The sequence below is a fragment of the Miscanthus floridulus genome, unplaced genomic scaffold (assembly GCF_019320115.1).
Source record: "Miscanthus floridulus cultivar M001 unplaced genomic scaffold, ASM1932011v1 os_2097_2_3, whole genome shotgun sequence".
Classification (NCBI taxonomy): domain Eukaryota; kingdom Viridiplantae; phylum Streptophyta; class Magnoliopsida; order Poales; family Poaceae; genus Miscanthus; species Miscanthus floridulus.
The window spans coordinates 52,059-77,614 of NW_027098100.1; the positions used below are offsets into that span (position 1 = coordinate 52,059).

The following is a 25,556-nucleotide window of genomic DNA, read 5'->3' on the forward strand; positions in this document are numbered from 1 at the left end:
ACTTGCTATGTTAGAGCTGTTCTATATTTACTGGGCCATGAAGTATGAGACAGAAATTACCTTCCAAAATGCCCGTATCAAACATATGTACTGTAATTCAAAACTATATATAAAACATTTTTAAAAAAATCAAATTGCTTGGATAGCCAAATGAGTGTGAGAAAGAGAAAAAAAAATACTGGCTGCATGTCACTGTCAGCACCTGAACTGTCTCGTCCAACAAGAACTACCATGCCACGTGTACAAAGCGCGCAAGGACCAAGTTCACGGAGAGAGCACGATCCATCGGCCCCCCTCCATCCCTCCGGCATCCGGCTTCGCCTTCACGACGCCTCCTCCTCCTCCTTCTCCCTCCCTCTCTTCAGTCACTGGCGCTTTCTCCCTTCCGCCCCCTGCTTTATTCCCACCCCCGCAAAAGCTCCCCCTCACATGGAGGCCTCCGGCTAGGGTTGGTTCTCTAGAGCCCGGCCATGGTGATGCCGACTGTGGCCTCCGCGACCGCGGCGGCGCTTCACCCGGCGGTCTCGACGCGGCGTGCGGGGGTAAGGAACGGCAATGCGTCCTCCTTGGCGGCGGGTGGACGACTTGCCGGCGGTGGGCGAGGGCCGGCCCTGCGTGCCAGGGTGGCCGAGGCCGCGCCGGTGGCGGCCGAGGGCGGCAGGCAGGAGGCTTATCCCGCTGCACCAATGGTGGAGATCCCCGTCACGTGCTATCAGGTGAATGGTTCGAGTCAACTGCAATTTCGAAATGACGCTCACCTTCTGTTGCTCTGATCGCCGCCTGATCTGATTCGGTTCGTTTTTCCGCGGCCCCCTGTCAATTAATTGTCTAGGCGGTTGCAGATTGAATCAGCATTTTCCTATAACAAGTCGAATTCATTGTACAAATCTGTAATTTTATGCGCTTCCCTCATTTTTGAGTAAAAAATATGTGTGAACGCGTTCTGAAATTTCGTCTGATCAGTTCACAATTGATTGGACTATTTGTCTATTTTCACTTGTTGGTTGACATGTTTAAGTTTAACAATGACCGTGTAGATGCTAGGCGTTACAGAGAAGGCTGAGAAAGATGAGATCGTGAAGGCTGCAATGGAGTTGAAAATTGCTGGGATAGAAGATGGATACACAGCTGAGGTGTCCACTTTCAGACAGGTTCCTAATTGGTTTCTGCAACTATATCTATTTATGTATGTTTTGTTTTGTGAGGGGATGCAATAATCCTGATGTTTATCATTTGCGTGCTGCCTTTTGTCAGGCTCTGCTAGTAGATGTCAGAGATAAACTTCTGTTCGAACAAGATTATGCAGGAAACATAAAGGAGAAGGTTCCACCTAGGTCCTCTCTTCATATACCTTGGAGCTGGTTGCCTGCTGCTCTGTGCGTCTTGCAGGAGGTAATGCATAACACGGACATTTCTCATCAAAATGTCTGTTGGAACCAGTCACGCCACTAACAAGTTAATGCTGGTTTTGTTTGGTTGAGACTTTTCACTTTAATTGGCTATATGTTCAGTGAGTTTGTAGTTACAGGGACCACTAAAGTGATATATATTTTGTGGAGTACCGTCTGTGTTTGTTCTTTATTTTACATCTGTCTTTTTTTCTTAGTAATATACAATTCACATGTTAGGTCTTGGATTTAAGACGCCAAATTATGTAATATAACTTAATAACTTAATAAGAATAGAGCAGAATCTGTAACTTAATGTCCATAGGCTCTGAAATAGTCGCGAAAGGGCATACCCAGGTATCTTTAGGATCATTTTGTGCTGCGTTTATAATAATAACTTATGTCCTTTCTTCAGATCAGGACATCAGGCAAGGCAGTGTAAAATGCCGAAATTGTCGCTATTGAAAATTTTCCATGTGAAATGCACTGTGAGCTTTGAAAACCCAAACACGAAGGATGTCAAAGTTAAACATGCATATTTGGCTTACCATTGTGTCCTGAAAAGTCTGCAATACTGGTCTATTTGCTCTTCATCCATGTATGATGTTGCAGTATTTTTCAGGTTGGAGAAGAGAAGCTTGTTTTGGAAATTGGTCAGGCGGCTCTACGACGCCCTGATTCTAAACCTTATGTTCACGATGTGCTTCTTGCAATGGCATTAGCAGAAGTAAGAATAGCATAAGAATCCTTTTCCATATTTTATTTAAGAGCTGCTCGATGAAATGTTTGGGAACCCCTCTCACATTTAGATGGTTTCATGCATTTCGTTGTAGTGCTCTATAGCAAAAGCCAGCTTTGAAAAGAGTAAAGTGTCCCTTGGATTTGAGGCTCTGGCACGCGCTCAATATCTTTTGAGGAGAAAACCATCTTTGGAGAAGATGCCCCTTCTTGAACAGGTATGATGTTATTACTTCTACATGAACAAGTTCTTCTAAATAGTAAATACAAAATCATGCCATAACTTATTTCATTGGTGATCCAGATTGAAGAATCACTTGAAGAGCTTGCACCTGCTTGCACTTTGGAGCTTCTAAGCTTGCCTCAGACACCTGAAAATTCTGAACGCAGGCAAGGTGCTATTGCAGCTCTCTGTGAACTGCTTAGACAGGGCCTTGATGTTGAATCATCTTGTAGAGTCCATGACTGGCCTTGTTTCTTGGGTCAAGCAATGGACAAACTATTAGCAACTGAAATTGTGGATCTTCTTTCTTGGGACACTTTGGCTACAACTCGTAAAAATAAAAGATCATTGGAGTCCCAGAGCCAGCGGGTTGTAGTTGACTTCAACTGCTTCTACATGGCGATGCTTGCTCACCTTGCATTTGGATTTACAACCCGCCAGACTGAGTTGGTACCCTCTTTTTATCACCCACTTGGCAGCCTGTAAAAGTTGCTGATCTTTTTTTGGCATTGTTTTTAATTTGTTTTACCTCTGTGCAGATCAAGAAAGCTAAAACCATCTGTGAATGTTTAGTTGCATCTGAGAGCACAGACCTAAAATTTGAGGAATCTTTTTGCTCATTTCTTCTTGGAGAGGTTATAAACTTATTATCTCAACTTGAATGATTTATTAGTTTTAGTTCCTTGCATTACTAGGACTAATGATTAGCTCTCAGGAAACTGGCACCACAGTGTTTGAAAAGCTTCAGCAGCTTCAAAGTACTGGAAGTTCAAATTCGAAGAATTATGGGTTAGATAAAAAGAAGGACAGCAGTGACAAGGTTACTGTCAACCAATCACTGGTATGTTGCATCTGTTCAATTATAGCAAATAAGCTATATTCTACATTACTTGCTCATATATCTCATGGCAGAAAGCTTCTTTTTACCAGGAACTGTGGCTGAAGGATGTGGCCCTTTCTCGTTTTGCAGATACGAAAGATTGTCCGCCATCTTTGGTTTGTACAATGCTACTTTTAGTAATCACATCCCCCACAATATCTTCTGTGAAATAATTTAGTTCTCTTATTCTCTTATGGCAGGCTAACTTTTTTGGAGCTCCTAAGCGCGTCCTTCACACATCCAAGCAGAAACTGGGATCCCCAAGATCAGTCCTTTTGAGCTCTCAGCCATCTTCTAGTGCCTCAGCATGCAACAGAACTTCAGCAGAGCAGACCCCAAGATTGAGTCCAAACAGCCATCTGGGGGAGGCTGTTAAGCAACTTGCACCTGCCAACTTGGGGCTCCAATCATCAATGGATAGGCAAGTAAATGGTTCAGGGACAGCATCTGTTCCCCTGAAGCGCAATCCTGGATCCCATCTCAGAACATTGGAATTATGGGGACTAAGTGGAGATGTTATAGGAAAGCTTGCCTATAGTGCACTCCTAGGCTTTGTTGTATTTAGCACATTAAAATTGGTCAAGTTTCAGTTTGGGCATGCGAGATACACGAACCCAAATAGAGAGTCTGCATCCGTGTCGTCCTTGAATGAAGCGTCTGCATCAGAAGGTTCTTTTATCACCAGTGGTGTCAGGAAGCATTTTGAAAATTTGTCAAAATTGCTTTGGCTGAGTGATAGGCTTAATTCAAATAGCGGCGCAAGTGATAAGCACCCAGCAGCTAATGATATCACTGCTGCAGTTTGTAAGCAAAAGATGGATATTCAAGAAGCAGAAGCACTTGTAAAACAGTGGCAAGACATAAAATCTGAAGCTCTTGGCCCTGACTATCAAACTGACATGCTACCAGAGATTCTTGATGGTTCAATGCTCTCTAAGGTGTGTTTATGTGTCGGTTATCTATTTGCATGTGCTATTGCTTTAGCTTTATTTATTTTATGCGTAATCAAATGCAATCTTTTGGAACAGTGGCAAGACTTGGCGTTGTTAGCAAAGGACCAGTCCTGCTATTGGAGATTTGTGCTGCTGAATCTTAATGTTGTTCGAGCTGAGATAATCTTGGATGAAGTCGGTGCTGGTGAAGCAGCAGAAATTGATGCTGTGCTTGAGGAAGCGGCTGAGCTTGTTGATGATTCCCAGCCCAAGAAACCCAGTTATTACAGGTATTTTCAGTAGATGTCATTGCTGTTGATTATTCTTTCATGTCTTGCTCTACGACGTAAACATGGTAATTGTATCTGTATGGTTATAATCGCAGCACATACGAAGTTCAGTACGTATTGAGCAGGCAGAATGATGGATCTTGGAAAATCTCCGAGGCTGCTGTCCGGGACCTGACGTGATTTCTGCCAACTGTGCAAACGGACTACGGAACCTTCGGCGGATAGGTCACAGGCAGTGCTGATCTTGTGAAGTTCCAACATGGCGATCTTAACCCATTAGAAATATGTAGTGGTACTATTAGGTTACCTGCAATTCAATTTGAGTTCTTTGCAATAGTTAGCCGAGTTCCATTGGGATGCTCGATTGCTCGAGGTCTTGAGCTGCTTTCAAGGCGAGCTCGGGAGACTTCTCGCTTCAGGATTTGACACAATAGTTACTGCTTATGTTTTTTAGTTTTTAAGTTTTATTACCCACGTGTAATTGTTTTTTTTATAAGGGCGTGTAATTGAATTCGTGACCGCCATTGTTCAAAGAACAATGCAATTCGCTGAATTGATGTTTCGTGTTTCACAGTACCTGTCTGTTACTACTTTGTGTGACTGCAACCTAGCTCAATAAAGGCAACATGCGCAGTTTTACTCATTTGGGTCTATAATGTTGTTATTAACAATGTTGCTATTAACCTCGCTGAGTAGGTAGCCGTGATTCGGAATTTAGGCGCAAGGTCTCGTGCTCTGTCGATGATTTTGAGCACCAAGCGTGCTTTTTTATGAGTCTGTCTGACGAGCGACGACAGTTGATGCTCAGATCTCACCGTCACCGTCTTCCAGTCCACCTCGTAGCCCGCTGCCGTGTGCCGCCTCGGCCTCGCGTCGTCGTCCCTCGTTACGCCTACGCATCCGCGCCGCAAATTCGTTTCTTCTCTGCCTCCGCCATCCTCTATGCCCGCCGGCACATGGCCGGCCGCAGCCGCAGCCACCTCCGCCCCGGTGTCCGCCGCGGTGCGCGCGGCCATGCGAAAGCTCGGCGGTCTCCTCCCCCGCGCGCACCGCCCGCACTCCACCACGGCGGCCCCGGACGCCGCCGCCGTCGCACCGACGTCGTCGCACACCCTCCACGACTACAACCGCTTCCTGGCGGCGCTCGCGCGGGACGGCGACGGCGACGGCGACGCGGCGTTCCGCGTGCTCCGCCGCATGCGCCTCTCGTCGCCCGCGTGCGCGCCCACCGCCGCCTCCTACACCTCGGCCATGTCGGCGCTCGCCAAGGCCGGCCGCCCCGCCGACGCCGCGTCCCTCTTCGACGAAATGCTCGCCAACGGCGTCGCCTCCGACCGCGCCTTCTTCTCCCTCCTCCTCCACGTCTACTCCTCCCACCTCCACCTTCCCGCCGCCGCGCACTCCGTTCTCCTCTGGATGACCGGACTCGGCCTCCCGCCGACCCCCATCGACTACACCGATCTCATATTCTCCTTCTGCCGCGCCGGCCGCCTCGACAACGCCCTCCACCTGCTCGACGAAATGCGCGCCCTCAATCACCCACTGACACCACATACATTCGCGCCGATCCTCAAGGCAGTCTTCGATAATGCCGACATCCAGGCAGCTGACGAACTCATAAGCTCCATGCGTTCCTCTGGTTGCCTCCCTGATGTCGTCATCTACAATATATACATCGAGGGGTTGTGTAAGATTGGGGATTTTGACGCTGTCGAGAGGGTTATTTATGAGAGTGACCGGAGTGGGTGCGAACCAGATGCAGTGACATACATCACCTACATTGTTGGGCTTTGCCGCTCTGGATACATTGAGGAAGCATTTCGGCAGCTGGAAAGGCCCAGTTCGCTTCGCTGAAAAAACAAGTCAAAACACTGTTTCGGCTAATTGTTTGCGAGAGAAAAACACTGTTCCGGCGGAAAAAAGAAGCTGAAAAGTACGGATTATAAGAGAATTGGACCACGTTGCCCAGAATCTTGATATGTGGGTAGGCAAGGAGGTCCTGAAGCGGTGCCAAGAGCTGGGCTTTGTGGTCGATGTCGTGACATACAACACAGTCATGGATCATTTCTGCAAGAAAGGGAAGTGGCTGCATGTCCTAAAGTTGTTCACGGATCTGCTCAAGAAACCAATAACACCCAATGTGCAGACATACAACATTTTGATTTCATGCCTATGCCGAGCTGGCAAGTTTCAGTTTGCCAAATATGTGTTCAGCAGCAAGGGGTTCGTGCCAGACACTGTGACTTGTAACATTCTGTTCCATGAGTTCTATGAGGACGGAAAGGAAGGTGAGCTTGGTTTTTTGTTCGCTGATGTGAATGCTGGGAAGATTGCCCCAGATACCATCACATACAATACACTGGTTGATTGTCTCTTCAGGTCTGGGAGGAGGTCCCGTTGCCCATTTGACGTATTGGTTGGTTAGGAGTGGAAATATACGTGCGGCATTGAGGCTGTTTGATGATATCCAAATAAAAGGACTGGTTTTAGATTGTAGGATTTTTGCTAATGTGATCAAGGCATTCTGCAGGAAGGGTCCAACAGAATGCTCAGATATGTCACAATTGTGCTTTGTATTAGATAGGATGCTTGGAATTGGGTAATCATTCAGCTCTGCTGATTCTTTTTTGCTACCTTGCATGGTATAGGTCTCATTATTTAACTTGTATGGTTGTACCAGCAGCTAATAGCTGTTGAAGGTTAGATGTGCCTTTGATTTCTTCATGTAACTCTTTGTCGTACATAAACTTGTAAAATACAATCTGTGATCTGAGAATTAATGATATTCGGCTCTGGAGTTATGTACTTACATAGTTACATGTAATGTTGTATCCTTCAGTTTTGGAAGTATTCTGCTCATAACCTGTTTTTCAGTTAGTTCATTCAACCAAAATAGTGTCTGTGGCAAAGGATGACCTGCGTTGATACCCTATGCTGGACTCATGGTCACTCATGGTCACTTAAGCTGCAGCTTGCGGGTGACAGATTATTAGCACTTTCCCTTCTATCTAGTCGAAAGACTTATTGCAGCAAAACATGAAACAACCAAGAGTCTTGTTGACTATTTTTAGTGCTTATGATGTATTGCTGTATTAAGAGTTTTGGAAGCAGATGCAACGCTTTGTGCTTTGCTTCTCCAAGATTGAGGAATCAAGGTAGAGCGCCTGTTGTTCATTATGCTCACTTAATATTCTTTTTTTAATAAGGACACGTACTAAAATTAACAACAGAGTAAATGAAAGAGATCCAGATGATCAGACATAACGCCTGAAGCACTGGACAGCTGGAGTTGTGATGTCTCTTAGAGCATGTAAAAATTTGAGCACTAGCACAGGTTCTAGCTTGAGGCGCCACGATACCCTATGAGCTAACCTGTTTTTAGTTCTACTGATTTTGCTTACAGAGATGTGTGGACTCTGCAATTTGCAAGAAATCAGTCAGAAGAGGCTTGAGTCTCCAAGGAATATGGAAATCTTGACCCAGGTTGTTTACAGCATCAACCAGAATCTGGTTGTCTGTGAGAAGACCGGTGTTCTAAAATTGCAAGCATGGTAATACTTTTGTCGCCAGGCAAAGAGCTTGTGCTTCGAACAGAAGAAACTTAGTGTCTTGAGCTGCAGCCTGTATGCGAATATCAGTTTTGAGATGATTTGAGTGGTGGTGAAAAATATACCTAGCTCTGCCCTTCTTGGTGATGCAGCTGGTTCATCAGGTAGAATAGAAGCATCTGTGTAACATTATTGTGTTGGAGCTGTGCTGGCTCCGGATTCACCAGCCTGGTCCTGTTGGCTTTGCTTAGTGGGATGTTGGTGTGTTCTTAGGCTTGCATTCAGGGTTTGGCTATGTTGCTCGACCTGTTCATCATCTGCAAAAGCAAGGATATTTGCTGTACAGATATCAGCTTTACTTCATGACTGTTCTCCTTTTGATATTTAATTACTCCCCAATCATTTCATACTTTCCATGTGTACCCAAACCCTGTGATTGTGGTCTGAATCGGGTGTAGGCTGATGGTGACGTGTGCTCTTATGAAATGCAACTCGAGTGAGTTCACAGGCCCAAAGGGGTTTATGTACAAGTGTTACATATACAGAAAGCCACTCCAACTAGATGCGAAAATACATGTGCACATACACAACCATGCATACATCTAACAACCCCATCAAATTCACGATGGGTCTACGCCACTGAGTTTGGAAAGGAAAAGGCTATGATGTGCTCACTTATGTGCCTTCGTGAAGAAATTAGCTATCTTGACCTTTGAAGGCACATAATGAAAAATCACAACATGATCTTGCACTTGCGATCTCACGTGGGAAGCATCAACTCCAATGTGCTCAATGAGTTCATGCTTCACGGGGTCCCAATCAATACAGATCGCAGTAGTTCTGTCAATAAGCCAGCCTAGGTTGCATCAAAGTACGCCAAGAGCTGGAGGGAGCTAGAACAAGGAAATAGAAGTCAACAACGAGACATAGTGCCACGAAGGTACCGTAAAACATGACAGAGGTGAGCACAGTGGAGTTGGGTATGAACAACCCCTCTAAGAAGCACTTCCCTAAGAGACTGCAAAGGTGAAGGGAAAACATGGTCAGTATTAGATTTAACGTGGGCCAAGCCTAATATTTTATCTAATTAAATCGAATAATTCTAAGGCCTATATTAAATATTGTGCGCTATACGATTTAGTCATATACGAGATTTTTTTATTGAATGTTGACTCAACTTATATGTGCGGATCATGTCTGTCTACATTGAGAAGTTGAGAAAAGAATGAGCCACAGGAGCATGCGATGCATGAATTGGTTTTGTCATTCAAGCCAATTATGGCAGGAGTTTCTATTCTAAATAAGGGAGTAACAGGAGTTTCTATTCTAAATGAGGGAGTTACAGGAGTTTCTGCTCCTAATGGCACGGCAGGAGTTACGGGAGTTTCTACTCCTAATGGCGAGAGTTACGGGAGTTTCTACTCATGATGACGGGAGTTTCTTTTGTGAGCGTCTCTGTCGTTTCTGACTCTTGATATCCTGCGGATGGTTGTGCCCGCTCTGCTCCTTGGCTACAAGATAAAAGCAAGACAACATTTAGTCTCTTGTCTCTCTTACGTGCGCTCTACATCCATGTTTCCGCTATGACCAAGTCTTCCCGTCCCGGTTCCTGCCAGCACGGGAATAGGGAGAGAAGGCTTCCGAAACCGCCGTTTGTGAGTTCATCTGCTCGGGTGAAGACCGACAATTAGGTTTTTGGGGAGCGACTACGCGACCGCTCGATCGTACAACAACATCATCTTCTTCCCGGCGTTCGTGGCGGCAGTGGGAGATCGGCACAACAACCTCCCTGTACTGTGTCGAGCGGGACGACTACTCCAACATGCGTTATGTCGACTAGCGCAACCGGCTCTGGTGCCGCGGAGTATGTTGTAGTTCATCCCCTATTTTCAGCGATTAAAATCATGATAATTAATATCGTCTACATGTTCTTGACACTTAAACCGCACGTGCACATGTCACCAACATTTTGATAATATTTTTCTAGGTTAAACTGGTACTAAAATTGTCTAAATTTCTAACAATCCAAAAACCTGATGGACGCTTTTCGGTAGTCAGCTTTGAGGGTATGCTGAAACCAAATGTTTTTGAGGGCACACATTACAAGAGGTAACATCATAGATGCATTTTATGGCTGACTGTTATATACTGCTACTTTGTTGCCGAACCTAGATCAGTTGGACCGCATACTCCTGATGAGGAGCGTGCGTTCCAAGACGCTGATACTACGTTCAAGGGGGCAATAATCAGCGTGCTAGGAGACTCCATAGTAGATGCATATGTGACTCTACAAACTGGTAAAGAGATGTGGGATGCACTTGAGGCCAAATATGGAGTGTCTGATGCTAGTAGTGAGTTGTATGTCATGGAGCAGTTTCATGACTACTGGATGGTTGATGACCGTTCTGTGGTTGAACAAGCTCATGATATACAAACACTGGTAAAAGAAACTCGAGAATTTTGGTATGGTGCTGCCGGATAAGTTTGTGGCAGGCTGCACTATTGCTAAGTTGCCACAGGCTTGGACAGACTTTGCTACTTCTCTGAAACATAAGAGATAAGAGTTCGGCATTGCCGACCTCATTAGCTCTTTGGATGTTGAAGAGAAGGCGAGAGCTAAGGATGTCCGCGGCAAGAAAATTATTGAGGGAAGTTCTAGTGTCCATGTGGTACAGAAAAATCTTCAAAATTCCCACAAGAAAAAATTCAAGCAAGAGCTCAAACAAAGGGCCACTACACCTTTTAAGAAGAAGAAGAAGAACAAGGAAAAGAAAAAATACTTCACTTGTGGCAAGCTCGGGCATTATGCTAGGGACTACGAGGAGAGCAAGTGGAAGCCAGAAAGAAATCTACAAACATGGTTGAGGCTGATGAAGGAATATCGGGGTATGGTAATTTATTACCTATAATTCTTTCAATTTGTCATTCACCTGATTGGTGGATTGACACATGAGCTAATATCCATGTGTGTACTAATATTTCTTTATTTTCTTCTTATTAGGCCGGGAGAAAGTTCCTCCTTATTGATGGGGAATGGAGCGCGTGCGGCTGTTCGTGGTGTTGGTACGGTTGATCTGAAGCTTACTTTGGGAAAGACCGTGCAACTAAAGAACGTGCAGCATGTCCGCTCAATAAGAAAAAAAATTAATTAGTGGTTCGTTACTGTGTCAAGATGGCTATAAACTTGTGTTTGAGTCTAATAAGTGCATACTTTCTAAGTATGGAACCTTTGTGGATAAAGGCTATGAGAGCGGAGGCTTGTTCCGCTTGTCCTTAACTAACGCATGTGTTAAGTCCGTGAACAATGTGACTTGTGATGTTGAATATAATGTTTGGCATTCACGTCTTTGTCATATAAATTTTGGTTGCATTACTCGCTTAGTTGGTTTGAATTTAATCTTGAAATTTGATTTGGTCAAAGGCTCTAAATGTCATGTATGCGTGCAATCAAAGCAACCTCACAAGCCTTACAAGGCTGCTGAGGCGAGGGACTTGGCACTATTAGAACTAATCCATTTTGATTTGTATGAAATGAATGACGAGTTGACCAAAGGTGACAAAAGATATTTCATGACATTTATAGATGATTGCCCTAGATTTTGCTAAGTGTATCTGTTAAAATCAAAAGATGAAGCATTGAATTATTTTAAGATCTATAAAGTTAAGGTAGAAAACGAACTTGATAAGAAAATTAAATGGTTGCAGTCTGATCACGGGGGAGAATATTTCACAAATAAGTTTTTTGAGTTTTGCGCGAAGCATGGTATTGTTAATGAGAGGACACCGTCATACTCACCACAATGAAATGGGATTGCCGAGAGAAAGAACTACACTCTAGCTGAGTTGGTTAACGCCATGTCAGAGACTGCAGGATTATCTAAGAAATGGTGGGGTGAGGCAATATTGGCAGCATGTTATGTCCTGAATAGAGTGCTCATAAAGAACAAAGAAATTACACCATTTGAGGAATGGGAGAAGAAGTGATTAAATCTTTCTTATCTGCGAACACGGGGTTGTTTGGCAAAGGTGAATGTACCCATTAACAAGAAGCGAAAGCTTGGACAAAAACCGTTGATTGTGTCTTTCTCAGTTATGCTATTCACAGCATGGGTTATAGATTTTTAATAATAAATTCTGAAGTGCTTGATGTGAATGTTGGTACTATTATGAAATCTAGAGATGCTATATTTTTTGAGTGAATTTCCTGTGAAAAAATACACCTAGCACTTCTAGTCATGAATCTATTTTATTACCTGAGTTGCATGAACCGATAAAACATGCCGATGTTGAAATCCATGTGGAAAATCATGAGGAGGATAATAATATAGTCACTCGAAAGAGTAAGAGATGGAGAACCGCAAAGTCTTTTGGTGAAGATTATATTATATACCTCGTGGATGACACTCCTAAAACCATAGAAGAGACATATTCATCTCTTGACGCTAACTTATGGAAGGAAGCTGTTCATAGTGAGTTGGATTCTATTATATCTAATGGAATTTGGGAGGTTGTTGATCATCCTTACAGGTGCAAACCTATGGGATGTAAATGGGTGTTCAAGAAAATGCTTAGGCCTGATGGTACTATTGAGAAGTACAAGACAAGGCTTGTGGCTAAGGGTTACCCAGAAAGAAGGCGAAGATACTTATTCACCAGTTGTTCGTCTTATGACTATACGAGTATTACTTTTCTTGGCTACCTCACATGGTCTTCTCATTCATCAGATGGACGTTAAGACAACTTTTTTGAATGGAAAGCTTGAGGAAGAGATCTATATGGATCAGCCGGATAGATTTGTAGCAAATGGTCAAGAGGGAAAGTGTGTAAATTATTGAAATCTTTGTATGGCCTAAAGCAAGCACCTAAGTGGTGGCACGAGAAGTTCGACAGAACTTTGACATCAGGCAGCTTTGCTGTGAATGAAGCTGATAAATGTGTTTATTATCGGTATGGTGGGGGAGATGGTGTGATCTTGTGCTTATATGTGGATGATATACAAATTTTTGGAAATAATATTAATGTGACTGAGAAAGTGAAAGGATTTTTATCAAGTAACTTTTAAATGAAAGATTTGGGAGAAGCTGATTGTTGGGTTCATAAACCTGGGGTCCCCAATGGACCCGCTTCCCAGCAAAAACTTGGCCTAGTAGATGGCGTAGCGATGACGCACGCCTCCCGGGCCAGCCCAGATACCTAATGACAGGCCAGGAGAACGATCCGATCCCCGACCGGAGAGCCTGGCCAAGGTGGGGACATAGTCCGACTCCAACCTTCTTTTTTCGATCGGGGATACGCCGAACCTCTTTTTGTAGCTCTTCCCTGACCGACACGGTCGGGCCCGACTAGGAACAACCGACTGGGGACACCCACTCGACGAGGGCACAGGGATCAGGCGGGGCAGATAAGGTAAGTGAAAGCTCTAGTTTGGTTTTGGTGAATTGATGAAACCCTAAGTGCTAACCTAGTTTATCAAGTGATCATGACATAAGTAGCACATTCCAAGTGGTGAAGCAAATGAAGATCATGACATAATGATGGTGATGCCATGGTGATAATCAAGTGCTTGGACTTGAAAAGAAGAAAGAGAAAAATAAAAGGCTCATGGCAAAGGTATAAATGGTAGGAGCCATTTTGTTTTGGTGATCGAGACACTTAGTGAGTGTGATCACATTTAGGGTTGATAGGCATTAAACTTAGTGAGTGCCATGGAAGATGTTGGAGGCATTCAACTTTCAAATGCCATGAAGAACATGGATATTGGTGAATTGAGGCGTAGGCAAGTGAATGATGATGAAGATGATCAAGTGCAAGTGCTCTCTAACTCAAATGTGCAAGATGATATAAATCAAACTAGTACGAGTGGATCTCATAACAATGAACAAGATCAAGTGGCTAGTACATCATCTCAACCTAATTGTCGGTGTTTTGGAACCGGGGGTCCCTCAACCAACGAGTGAATTTGTGCTGCGTGCCCCTAATCCCAGATGGTGATGCAAAGAGACACAAGGTTTATACTGGTTCAGGCAATCGAGGCCCTACGTCCAGTCTGAGAGATCGATCTTCTGTTCCTTGCACCGGAGTGCTCGTAGTAGGGGGTTACAAGCTAGGTGAGAGAGGGAGCTAGCCCCAGGTCTCGGCGAGGGTGGTGCGGGCTGCTTGAGGCGTTGTTCTCAAGCAGCATTGGAGTGTGTAGTTCTATCGGTGTGTTCGTCTTTTCTCCCCCCCCCCAGAAATGGTCCCGGTCCCTCCCTTTTATACTCTAAGGGAGAGCCAGGGATGTCCATACATAGCGCTCTATAAATGGGGGTGGCGTGTCCGAGCCCAGTAGCCGGCCACTGTTGTGGTATGGTCGATGGAATGGCCCCGTCCTTGTCGTGCAGAAGTGACGCGCCGGTCATATTTGATCTTGTGCGTCGTGGGGCTCCAGTACCGCTTGATGCAGGACATGGCGGGCGACGTGCTGGTCATCGTGCGATGACATCGTAGGGAGCTGTGGCTCTATAGATGCCGAGGCTGAGCCATCGCAGGGGGCTTGGTGGACATAGATCCTCAGGCTACCGAGCCCCTGAAGCAAACTGCCGAGGCCTTGGAGGGAATTATTGGTCCTGGGTACTGATTCCGAGGCCACAGTATCCCAGACGTGGCTCCCCACGCTGCGTTGTTCTCGGAGCAGGAGTTGGCAGCACAGTGAGGCATGGGCGTCAACCATGTGCATAGTGGTTAGCACAGTGGCGGGTAACCCCTGCCCAGTCCGGGCGATGTGCTGGTCATCGTGCGATGATGTCGTAGGAAGCTGTGGCTCTACAGATGTCGAGGCCGAGCCATCGCGGGGTGCTCGATGGACATGGATCCTCAGGCTGCCGAGCCCCTGAAGCAAACTGCCGAGGCCTTGGAGGGAATTATTGGTCCTGGGTACTGATTCCGAGGCCACAGTATCCTAGACGTGGCTCCCCACGCTGTGTTGTTCTCGGAGCAGGAGTTGGCAGCACAGTGAGGCATGGGCGTCAACCATGTGCATAGTGGTTAGCACAGTGGCGGGTAACCCCTACCCAGTCCTGCCTCCTGTCCCGTCGGCCATTCCGCTGTACTATGCCGAGCATGCGGCCGATGTCAGAGGCAGCAGTTGGCTGAGTTAATGCGACACGACATTTTGTCAGAGGGACGGGTGAAGGAAGAGGCAGCAGAGTGCTGCCAAGCCCACCTCGCGCGAGACGGAGGGTCGGCGGCCCGGCCGAGGCCTGCGACGAGAGGGGGTCGGCCGAGGCCTTTGGTGGGGGATCGCCCAAGGTCAGCGGTGAGGGGGCCTCGGGCGAGTCGGAGAATCGGCCGAGGCCAGCGGTGTTTAGCTGGTTTCGACTTTTATGAAGTCTAAGCAGTTGTTTTTCGGTTCTTGCTTAGGGTACCCATTCTCACTGTATCCGACAGTAGCCCCCGAGCCTTGGGGGGAGTGGAGGCACTCCCCCTGAGGTTCTGACAAGAATTGGCTCTTGATAGTTCCTGTTGGGATGGTGTTTTGTACTTAAGGTTTCGGTGGATGCGCGCGAGCGCACTCGCCGGGTGTAGCCCCCGAGGCCCTAGAGGAGTGATTTCACTTCTTCAGGGGCTTTTTTCTCTTTCAAGTGAGGGGTTTTCATTGCGTTTGCTGGGCCTGTGGGTGCGAGTTCGGATCGCAGGGCCTCGATGATGCTACGGAAAGAGCCCCTTAGCCTCCGCCTGGAGCGAGAGGGCCGTCAGGGGTTCCCATGGCTTTTTGTACGACCCTCGTGCTTTCTTTTCGCTCGGAAGGAGGGGTGGAAGATGCCATGCTACCCTCGGTGGGCGTGAGCGACGGCATTTCTGGTGAGCTGTTATCGGGTAAGTCCGAGTGGAGGCCCGTACCCCGTTCACTGGGGGTCGGCTAGCGGTCCGGAGACGCACTCCAAGAGTACCAGCGGGTTTCTCTAGTGGGTGCCAAGGCCGTTCGCTAGGCCTCGGTGGCTCGGTGCCTCCCTACGGTGGGATCCCATTCGGAGACCTCCCTGCCGGTCTCGGACACGACACAGGGCGCGCTCGTATAGGCTCGCCCGTAGTCGTCCCTGACTCTTTTGCCCTGGGGCAGCTGTCAAAACCCCTGGGGGCCCAGCCTTCGAACCCCTGGACCGTAACGAGCTCGGGTCGCTTGTCTTTATCTTGGGTGCAGGAAGAGCCCTCGAGCCTCCGCACGGAGCGAGAGGGTGGTCAGGGGTCCTCCTGACTTTTTTGTCCGTCCCCCGCACGTCCTTTTCGCTCGGACAGGGGGCTGTTTGCCAAGCCCACTCATGTGCGAGCCTGAGCCGCTGGGTCTCGGCAAAGTTGTAGGAGGAGCCCCCGAGTCTCTCGCATGGAGCGAGAGAGCGGTCAGAGGTCCCCCTGGCTTTTGGTTCGCCCCTCGCGCATGAGGGTCTGTCTGCCGAGCCCCCCTCGGGTGCGAGCCTAGGTCGCGGGGTCTCGGCGTCTTTTGCAGAAGGAGCTCCCTAGCCTCTGCACGGAGCAAGAGGGCCGTTAGGAGATCTTCTGGCTTTTTGAACGACCCTCGCGCTTCCTTTTCGCTCGGAAGGAGGGTTTGTTTTGCCGAGCCCCCTCGTGTGCGAGCCCAAGTCGCTGGGCCTCGGCAATGGTTTGCAGGAAGAGTCTCTTAGCCTCTGCGTGGAGCAAGAGGGCCATCGAGGATTCTCCTGACTTTTTATTCGACCCTCGCGCTTCCTTTTCGCTCGGAAGGAGGGGTGGAATGTGCCGCGCTACCCTCGGTGGGCACGAGCGATGACATTTTCGGTGAGCTGTTATCGGGTAAGTCCGAGTGGAGGCCCATACCCCGTTCGCTGGGGGTCGGCTAGCGGTCCGGAGACACACTCCAAGAGTACCGGAGGGTTTCTCTAGTGGGTGCCGAGGCCGTTCGCTGGGCCTCAGTGGCTCAGTGCCTCCCTACGGTGGGATCCCATTCGGAGACCTCCCTACCGGTCTCGGACACGACATAGGGCATCCCAAGCGTTTCGCTTGCTTGGGCCTTGGCCTCGTATAGGCTCGCCCGTAGTCGCCCCTAACTCTGTTGCCCTGGGGCAGCTGTCGAAGCCCCTAAGGGCCCAGCCTTCGAACCCCTGGACCGTAGCGGGCTCGGTGCCCAGTTCCTTCGCCTGAAAGGAATCGGGGGGGGTTATTTCTCTCCCTACGGCTAATAACGACAGGCGCGTCTTTTGAGGTGGCTTTTTCGAGGAGGCAAAACGGTGACTGCTGCTACTGTGGTTGGACGCGATGTGGCGTCAGCCGACGGGACGAATCTGCACGCGTGATTAATGAGGAGGGAGTGGGCGCGTGGGCGGTAAGACCGGATCTGGATAACCGCGCCGGATTTTTTGGGGGAAACTTCCCTGATTTCGTCGCCCGGTGGTTTCGTCTCGTCCCTGCATAAATACGCAAAAAGCCTCGCCCTCCCCCTTCTTACCTTTTCTGCATTCGCTTTCGCTGCCTCTGTGCCGTTGCTGAGAGCATAGAGCGCCGGGGAGGAGAAGGGTGAGAGCGAGAGACTGAAAGAAAAGAGAGAGAGAGATTACCGCCGTAGCAGCGACCTCCACCGCGCAATGGCTGGTGGTCCCGTCATCCTCCTGGTGGATCCCTGGGAGCGGTCTAACGTCACCGAGGAGAAGCTGCAGTCGCTCGTGGAGGCCGGTCTTCTTCGCCCGATCACCGACCCTGACGAGCCGGAGTGGATTGCTCCGGGGAACGAGTCGGAGCCGAGGCCGCGCGACGGCTACGTGGTGAGCTTCGTCGTCTTCCACGAGCGAGGCCTCGGGTCGCCGGTGGATAACTTCATGCGGGCACTCCCGCACTACTATGGCGTGGAGCTTCACAATTTCAGCCCCAACTCCATCGCACAGGCGGCCATCTTCGTCGCCGTCTGTGAGGGGTACTTGGGGATCGCTCCCCACTGGGAGTTGTGGCTCCACTTGTTTCGAGCGATGTTCACCACCAAGCCGGGGGGAACGAGGGGGGCTCGGAAGGTGCAGAGGGCCGGCAGCTGCACCCTTCACGTGCGCCAAGACCGGTAGTCCCTCTACATCCCAGCCCAGCTGTCATCGTCCAACCGTCGTTGGTACGACGGCTGGTTCTACCTCCGTAATGACGACAGAGGACTTCCTCCTTATACCGGGCGGGTTGTAGAGAGTCAACCAGAGAAATGGGGATACGGCATTATCAAGGCTGATCAGCCTAGGCTAGAGCCGCTCTTGCGGGCCTTGGGGAAGCTGCATGACCGCGGCCTTTCGGCGGCCGTGGTCATGGCGGCCTTTCACCGCTGGAGGGTGTTGCTGCTGATGGCCCGGCGGCGGCAGCTGTTCGAGATGACCCCGAGCGACCCGATTGCCGGTATCAAGATGTCCGCCTTCGCCCTTACCGACGACGAGACCCTACGTTGGGTGAGAGAGGCGGTAGACGGGAAGCCAAAGATCGATGATTTGATGCCGTTCCCGATGCGCCCGTCGCGGGGGTACATTTCACTGGTGAGTTGGATGTTGCCGACGCTCTCGCGGCCTTCTTGTTTTCTGCCTTTTTTGTCTGTTGTCTTACTTCGTCGTTCCCGCAGGGGATAAGAGACGTGCGAGACTCCCCGCCGCCCATTCCCAAGGACGCCCGGCGGCGAGCCGTGAACAGGGCACGCGCCGAGGAGGAGAAGAAGAAGAAAGATGCCAAGGAGGCGAAGCGCACGAAGAAGCTCCTCGCGCGCGAAAAGCTGGACGCCCGTCGCCGGCGTCAGAAGCTCGATGGTCTCCCATTGGAGCCGTCTCCCTTGTCGTCGGTGTTGGATTCTTCGGGCGACGGCGGCGGGCGCGAGGTGGGGACGGCCTGCCTGGAACACCTCCCCGACATTAGGGAGATGGTGCCCAGGGCGCCGACAAGGAGCCTGACGCTCCTAGGAGGAGGAGGTGTCTCGGGGCCGGTGGTGGCCCGTCCTGGGGCTGAGGCCGACACGCCCGAGGCGCGGGTGTCGGAGGAGCGTGCCGTCAGCCCGATGGGTTCGACGGTGGAGGTGGAGCGAGCGACGGTGGGGGTGACCCCATTGTCTCCGTGAAGGGTCGAGGAGGTGCCGGGGTCCGACGGAGGCCAGCTAGCACAGGTGGACACCGAGTCCGCGCTGCTGCCACCACCGCCATCGTTGCAGAGGAGGCTGGCGGTGTTGAAGCGGCTGCATCCCCGTTCACGGTAAGCGTCTTTTCTGGTGGAGTCCGTAGTACTTCTTGTTTGCCCCTTGGTCGCATGCTGACCTTGGGAGTGTCTTTGCTTCCCACCAAAAGCATCTGGTGGAAGATCCTGCCTTGGTGCCCCGTAAGGCGCTCAAGGTGAACGTTAGCTCCTCCGTCCATCAGGCAGTGGAGGCACAGGCTGGCGTGCAGCGTGGCGCGGCGTCGGGCGGGGCCATTTCGGAGGAGGTGGTTGCCCAGGAAAAGGGTGCCGAGGCAGCCGTGGAGCGAGTGGAGGAGGAGGAGGAGCCCACGCCTCGCAATGTCGTGAGTCTTGGGGCGAAGGAGGCTGGGGCGTCCACCATTGCCGAGGCCATTGAGGGTGAGGCCGGAGCCCCCAAGACCTCCGAAGTCAGGGCGGTGGACGCCGGGGCCACCGAGGTAGAGATGGCGGAGGCCGGAGCCCCTGGATCCGTCGAGGCCAAGGCGATGGAGGTGGAGACGAAGCAAGTTTTGGTGCCGCCCCTAGTTCAGACAATCTCGTCTGATGATTCCTCCCCAGGGAAGGAGGCGGCGGACGTTGAGGCGGCCAGTACCGCGGAGCAGCCAGTCCCAGATCCCACCGAGGGGAGTTCGGCCCTTGCCCGGCTACGGCCCGAGCCCCGTGGGTGGAACTTCCCGCGTGTTTTCTGGCGGAACCGGGCTGATCCCGAGGGGGAGCCTGTGTTCGCCCTTGAAGATATCGCAGAGGGGGGCGGTGGGATACCCTCGAGCAGTACCGCCAACTGGCAGTGCGGTCGCTGCAGACAACGATGACTATTATGGGAGGGGACTTACCCGGTGTCACCCAGGTAAGTACTTTCCTCTCCCGTGCCGCGTTGTTTTCTCTCCGAGCCCCCTCGCAATGTTTGGCGTGCGTTTTTTATTTTGCCTCTTTAGGAGCTCGAGACCCGATCCCTTGGGAAATTGGTATTCCTATGAAGGGAGAGGGATATCTGGGACCAGCTCCGGCGGCAGAAGGGCCTACTCATCGATGCTTAGGGGCTTTTGTCGGAGCGGAGTGCGGAAGTGGAGGACCTCCACCTTCGTTGTGCTGACATTCAGGTCGAGTTGGCCACGGCTAAAGAGCAGTCTACCCCTCTGGTAGAGAAGATCAAGGAACTGGAGGAGGAGCGAGACGCCTCCAGGTCTCGGGCCCAAGAAGCGACGGCCTCTGCCAAGGCCATAGCCAGGTAGCTGGGTGCAGAGCAGAGCGAGCATCAGCTGACGAAAGTCGCCTTGGCCGAGTCTACCAAGGCGGCCGAGGCCTCTCGGGTCGAGGCCTTAGACTGGAAGAGCAAGGCCGAGGGTAAGTTCCACCGAATCGTGCTCTTTGTTCTTTTTGTTCTGGTTCGTGTTTGACTCCTGACCCCTCGTTGCGACGTAGATCTAGAGAAAGAGGCCTCCTAGGCGGCTGAGGCCTCCGTCGCAGCGCAAGCGGCACTGGATGTTGAGGTCCGGGAGCATGAGGCGCTGCGCAGCGTAGTCCGTACCGCCTATGAGGCCCTGGACGTCGAGGGAGTCCAATCGGCCAGCTCCCTTGGGAGCCGCCTGATTGCGTTGAGCGGCCGCGTCCACGAGAGGCTCCGGGGGGCGTTACACACGGGCGTCAAGCGTGCCCTGGCCCTCGTCTCCTCGCACTACGCTATCAACCTCGAGGCTGTCAGCGACGGCTATGTGTTGCCAGAAGATGACGAGGAAGCTGATGCAGAGGTCGTGAAGCTATTGGAGGCGGCCAAGGCACCTGGCACAGCGCTGGCTGGTCTATTTGAAGAAGAGGTGGTCCCTCCCGCGCCGGCCGCCGATCCTTGAGCTTTGACCTGGGCCAAAAGGGGCCATGTAACCGAATTGAGTTAGTTGCCGTATCGTGACATTTTTGTGGCCGTCGAGGCCTTTAAAGTATTTGCGTACGTGGGTCTTTTAACTGTTTTCTATTCTACTTCCGAGCCTATGCCCTCTGTCTCGATCTTGGGAACCCGCAAAGAAATCCCTTGGAACCTAAGCCGTCCTTTAGTGAAGGGTGGTGAGGGAGCCACCGTAGCCCAGAGGCGTAGGCCGTTCTCACAACTCGACCGGCCCTTTGGCCTCGAGACAAGCTTTTGGTCTTTGGGTTTCTTGTGTGGGTCCCGTCGGAGCGCAAGAGAGTTTGGCGTAGAAATTTTTTGAAAGACCATTAACAAACGGTGTTCGGGACTTAGGGGTTCCCCTTTTTATCCCCCGAGGGAGGCTCAGCTTTGTAGAGGCAGAGCCGAGTCTCCCTTATAGCGCTATTGTGACGTCGAGCCCCTATTGATAGACAAGCTCTCTGTACAGAACTTCCTCGGAGCCTACGTTGTCCTTTGGGTGAAAAGGTGGTGAGGGAGCTGCCGTAGCCCGGAGGCGTAGGCCGTTCTCATGGCTCGGCTGGCCTTTTCGCCTTTGAGACGATCGTACTATCCTTAGGTTCTATACAATTGACTTGTCTATAAGGGGGTTCCTTGAAAAATTATAACAACTAAGAACGCTTCTTTATTGTATTTCGAGAAATAATGTAAATGACGTTTGGAAATTTAAGGGTAGAAACGACGTAGCTGTTCTATGTTCCAAGCGTTGGTGAAGATTTCGCCCTTCTCGTTGGCTAACTTGTAGGTCCTGGGCTTCAGCACTTGAGCAACGATGTACGGCCCTTCCCAGGGTGGGGTCAGCTTATGGCGGCCCTTGTTGCTCTGCCTCAGTCTCAGCACCAGGTCGCCCACCTTCAGGTCTCGGCTTTGGACGTGCCAGGCTTGGTAGCGTCGTAGGGCTTGCTGGTACCTGGCTGAGTGTAGCAGCGCGACGTCTTGGGCTTCCTCCAGTTGGTCGAGGGTGTCTTCGCGGGCGGTGCGGTTGCTTTGCTCGTTGTACGCCTGTAGCCTCGGGGAACCGTATTCTAAGTCAGTGGGGAGGATGGCCTCGGCTCCATAGACCAGGAAGAATGGTGTGAATCCCGTGGCTCGGCTTGGGGTGTTTCGTAGGCTCCAGATGACTGACAGGAGTTCGTCAAGCCATTTCTTGCCAAACTTCTTCAACCGGTTGAATATTCTTGGCTTAAGGCCTTGTAGGATCATGCCGTTGGCACGTTCTACTTGGCCGTTCGTCCTTGGGTGTCCTACGGCCGACCAGGCCACCCGGATGTGGTGGTCGTCACAGAACGTTAGGAACTTACGACCGGTGAATTGTGTCCCATTATTAGTGATGATGGTGTTAGGAACCCTGAACCTGTGGATGATGTCCGTAAAGAACAGCACCGCTTGCTCGGATTTGGTCTGAGTGATCGGACGAGCCTCGATCCATTTGGAGAATTTGTCGATGGCTACCAGCAGATGGGTATAGCCCCTGGGTGCCTTCTGTAGAGGCCCAACCATGTCCAGCCCCCACACAGCGAATGGCCATGTGATGGGGATGGTTTGGAGGGCTTGGGCCGGGAGGTGCGTCTGTCGAGCGTAGTACTGGCATCCCTCGCAGGAGCGTACTAGCTTCGTGGCGTCGGCCACCGCCGTTGGCCAATAGAAACCTTGGCGGAAGGCGTTACCCACGAGCGCCCGAGGCACCGCGTGGTGCCCGCAGACTCCCGCGTGCAAGTCCCAAAGTAGGGAGTGGCCAGCCTCGGTGGTGATGCATCGTTGGAGAATACCCGATGGGCTACGCCTATACAACTCGCCGTTGCAGAGGACGTAAGTCTTGGCTCGTCGCGCAAGCCGCCAGGCCTCGGTTCTATCTGTAGGAAGCTCTCCTCGAACGAGGCGATCAAGGAAAGGGACTTGCCAGTCCATTCCTTGGTCGGCCTTGGGAGGCTCTGCGTCAATCGCCATGGCCAAGGGCTCGGCTGGCGGGGTCTCGGTGGTAGAGGGGGCCTCGGGCCCTGCGTTGGGCTCGGCTGATATGCCCTCTTCCGTCGTCGAGGCGTAGTCGACGGATGGCTTGTGGAGGTCTCTGGCGAAGACGTTTGGGGGGACCGGGGCCCGTGCCGACGCCATCTTTGCTAGTTCGTCTGTGGCCTCGTTGAACTTTCGCGCAACGTGGTTGAGTTCGAGACCGTCGAACTTGTTCTCCAGGCGACATACTATCGCGTAGTACGCCTTCATTTTGGGGTCATGGCAGCTTGACTCTTTCATCACCTGATCGACGACGAGCTGGGAATCACCCTGTACGTCGAGACGTCGTACTCCAAGTTCGATGGCGATTTATAGGCCGTTGACGAGGGCCTCGTATTCGGCGACATTGTTGGAGGCGGCGAAGTGAAGCCGGATCATGTAGCGCATGTGTACTCCGAGGGGCGAGACCAGGAGCAGGCCCACGCCAGCCCCAGTCTTCATCAGAGACCCGTCGAAGTACATGGTCCGGCTTTCTGATTGGATCTAAACGGGTGGCAGCTGTGTGTCGGTCCATTTGGCTACAAAGTCGGACAGGACCTATGATTTGATCGCTTTCCGAGGCACGAAAGACAAGGTTTCCCCCATGAGTTCAACAGCCCACTTGGCTATTCTACCCGAGGCCTCCCGGTTTTGGATTATCTCTCCCAGAGGAAAAGACGACACCACAGTCACCGGGTGGGACTCGAAGTAGTGACGTAGCTTATGTCGAGCCAAGACTATGGTGTAAACCAGCTTCTGGATGTGGGGGTAACGCGTCTTAGTCTCGGAGAGCACTTCGCTGATGAAGTAAATAGGTCATTGGACGGGTAGAGCATGTCCCTTCTCCTGTCTCTCGACTACTACGGCCGCGCTGACCACTTGGGTCGTCGCGGTGACATAGAGTAAGAGGTGCTCGCCCTCGGTGGGCGGAACCAGGACGGGGGGGGCGGGTTGGTGAGCAGTGCTTTGAGCCTGGCGAGGGCTTCCTCGGCCTCGGTGGTCTAAGAAAAGCGCTCGGACTTTCTCAAGAGGCGGTACAGGGGCAGGCCTTTTTCGCCGAGGCGCGAGATGAAGCGGCTTAGGGCCACAAGGCATCCCATGACCCTCTGCACCCCTTTGAGGTCTCGGATCAGGCCCATGTTGGTCACGGCCGAGACCTTCTCCGGGTTGGCCTCGATTCCACGTTCCGAGACTATGAATCCCAAGAGCATGCCTCGGGGAACCCCGAAGACACACTTCTCAGGGTTGAGCTTGATGCCCTTCTCTCTGAGACATGTGAAGGCAACCTCCAAGTCGCCGATGAGATCACCGGCCTTCCTGGACTTGACTACAATGTCATCCACATAGGCCTCGACGGTTCGCCCGATGTGTTCGCCAAAGACTTGGATCATGCACCATTGGTAAGTAGCCCCTGCGTTTCTGAGGCCGAACGGCATGGTTACGTAGCAGTACATGCCGAATGGAGTGATGAAAGAAGTCGTGAGCTGGTCGGACTCTTTCATCTTGATTTAGTGGTAACCGGAATATGCATCAAGGAAGGAGAGGGTTTCGCATCCTGCAGTGGAGTCGACGATTTGGTCAATTCGTGGTAGTGGGAATGGGACTTTTGGGCACGCTTTATTTAGACTAGTGTAGTCCACGCACATCCTCCACTTGCCACTTTTCTTCCTGACTAATATAGGGTTAGCCAACCACTCTGGATGGAATACTTCCTTGATGAACCCGGCTGCCATGAGATTCTGCACTTCTTCGCCGATGGCCCTACGCTTCTCCTTGTCAAATCGGCACAGGCGCTACTTTACCGGCCTGGAGCCTGCCCGGATATCTAAGGCGTGCTCGGTGACCTCCCTTGGTATGCCTGGCATGTCCGAGGGACTCCACGTGAACATATCGACATTCGCACGGAGAAAGTCGACGAGCACGGCCTCCTATTTGCTATCGAGGGTGGCGCTGATCTTCAGTCCTCGGCCATCGGGGACGGCGGGATCGACGGGGACGAGCTTGACGGCCTCCGCGGGCTCGAAGGTCCCGGCGCGCCGCTTGGCGTCGGGAACCTCGCTACCAAGCTGGTTGAGATCGGCGATGAGGGTCTCGGCCTCCACGATGGCCTCGATGTACTCGATGCACTCGACGTCGCAGTCATATGCATGTTCGTACATGGACTCGACGGTGATGATGCCGTTGGGGCCTGGCATCTTGAGCTTGAGGTAGGTGTAGTTGGGGACCGCCATGAACTTGGCGTAGCACGAGCGCCCCAAGATGGCGTGGTAAGCCCCCTTGAATCCAACCACCTCGAAGGTGAGGACCTCCTTGCGGTAGTTGGAGGGAGTGCCAAAGCAGACGGGAAAGTCGATGCGCCCGAGGGGTCATGTGCGCTTTCCTGGCACGATGCCATGGAAGGGTGCGGAACCGCCTCAGAGCCGTGACTGGTCGAGCTCCAAGAGCTCTAGAGTGTTG

At 51.1% G+C, this 25,556-nt stretch overlaps 1 protein-coding gene and 1 pseudogene across 1 annotated transcript; both read left to right on the forward strand.

Annotated features, from left to right (window-relative positions):
- The first annotated feature begins 282 nt into the window (after positions 1–282).
- On the forward strand, positions 283–5,094 carry LOC136534622 (plastid division protein CDP1, chloroplastic-like). The gene is made up of 12 exons (XM_066527030.1): positions 283–716; positions 1,038–1,151; positions 1,255–1,392; positions 2,011–2,115; positions 2,222–2,344; positions 2,431–2,799; positions 2,889–2,984; positions 3,065–3,190; positions 3,280–3,345; positions 3,430–4,167; positions 4,258–4,451; positions 4,547–5,094. Exons 1-12 carry the CDS (start codon positions 471–473, stop codon positions 4,629–4,631), a joined length of 2,400 nt encoding a protein of 799 aa, XP_066383127.1. The 5' UTR covers positions 283–470; the 3' UTR covers positions 4,632–5,094.
- A 166-nt stretch (positions 5,095–5,260) lies between these two features.
- On the forward strand, positions 5,261–7,241 carry LOC136534626 (pentatricopeptide repeat-containing protein At1g62670, mitochondrial-like; annotated as a pseudogene).
- The last annotated feature ends 18,315 nt before the right edge of the window (positions 7,242–25,556 follow it).

What these genes read in the sequence shown, in the direction of transcription:
- LOC136534622 (XM_066527030.1), top strand. Translation starts at nt 471, where the DNA reads ATGGTGATGCCGACTGTGGCCTCCGCGACCGCGGCGGCGCTTCACCCG. An exon ending in CTCTGTGCGTCTTGCAGGAG is followed by an intron (nt 1,393 to 2,010) that starts GTAATGCATAAC and finishes AGTATTTTTCAG; the next exon opens with GTTGGAGAAGAGAAGCTTGT. An exon ending in AAGAAACCCAGTTATTACAG is followed by an intron (nt 4,452 to 4,546) that starts GTATTTTCAGTA and finishes TTATAATCGCAG; the next exon opens with CACATACGAAGTTCAGTACG.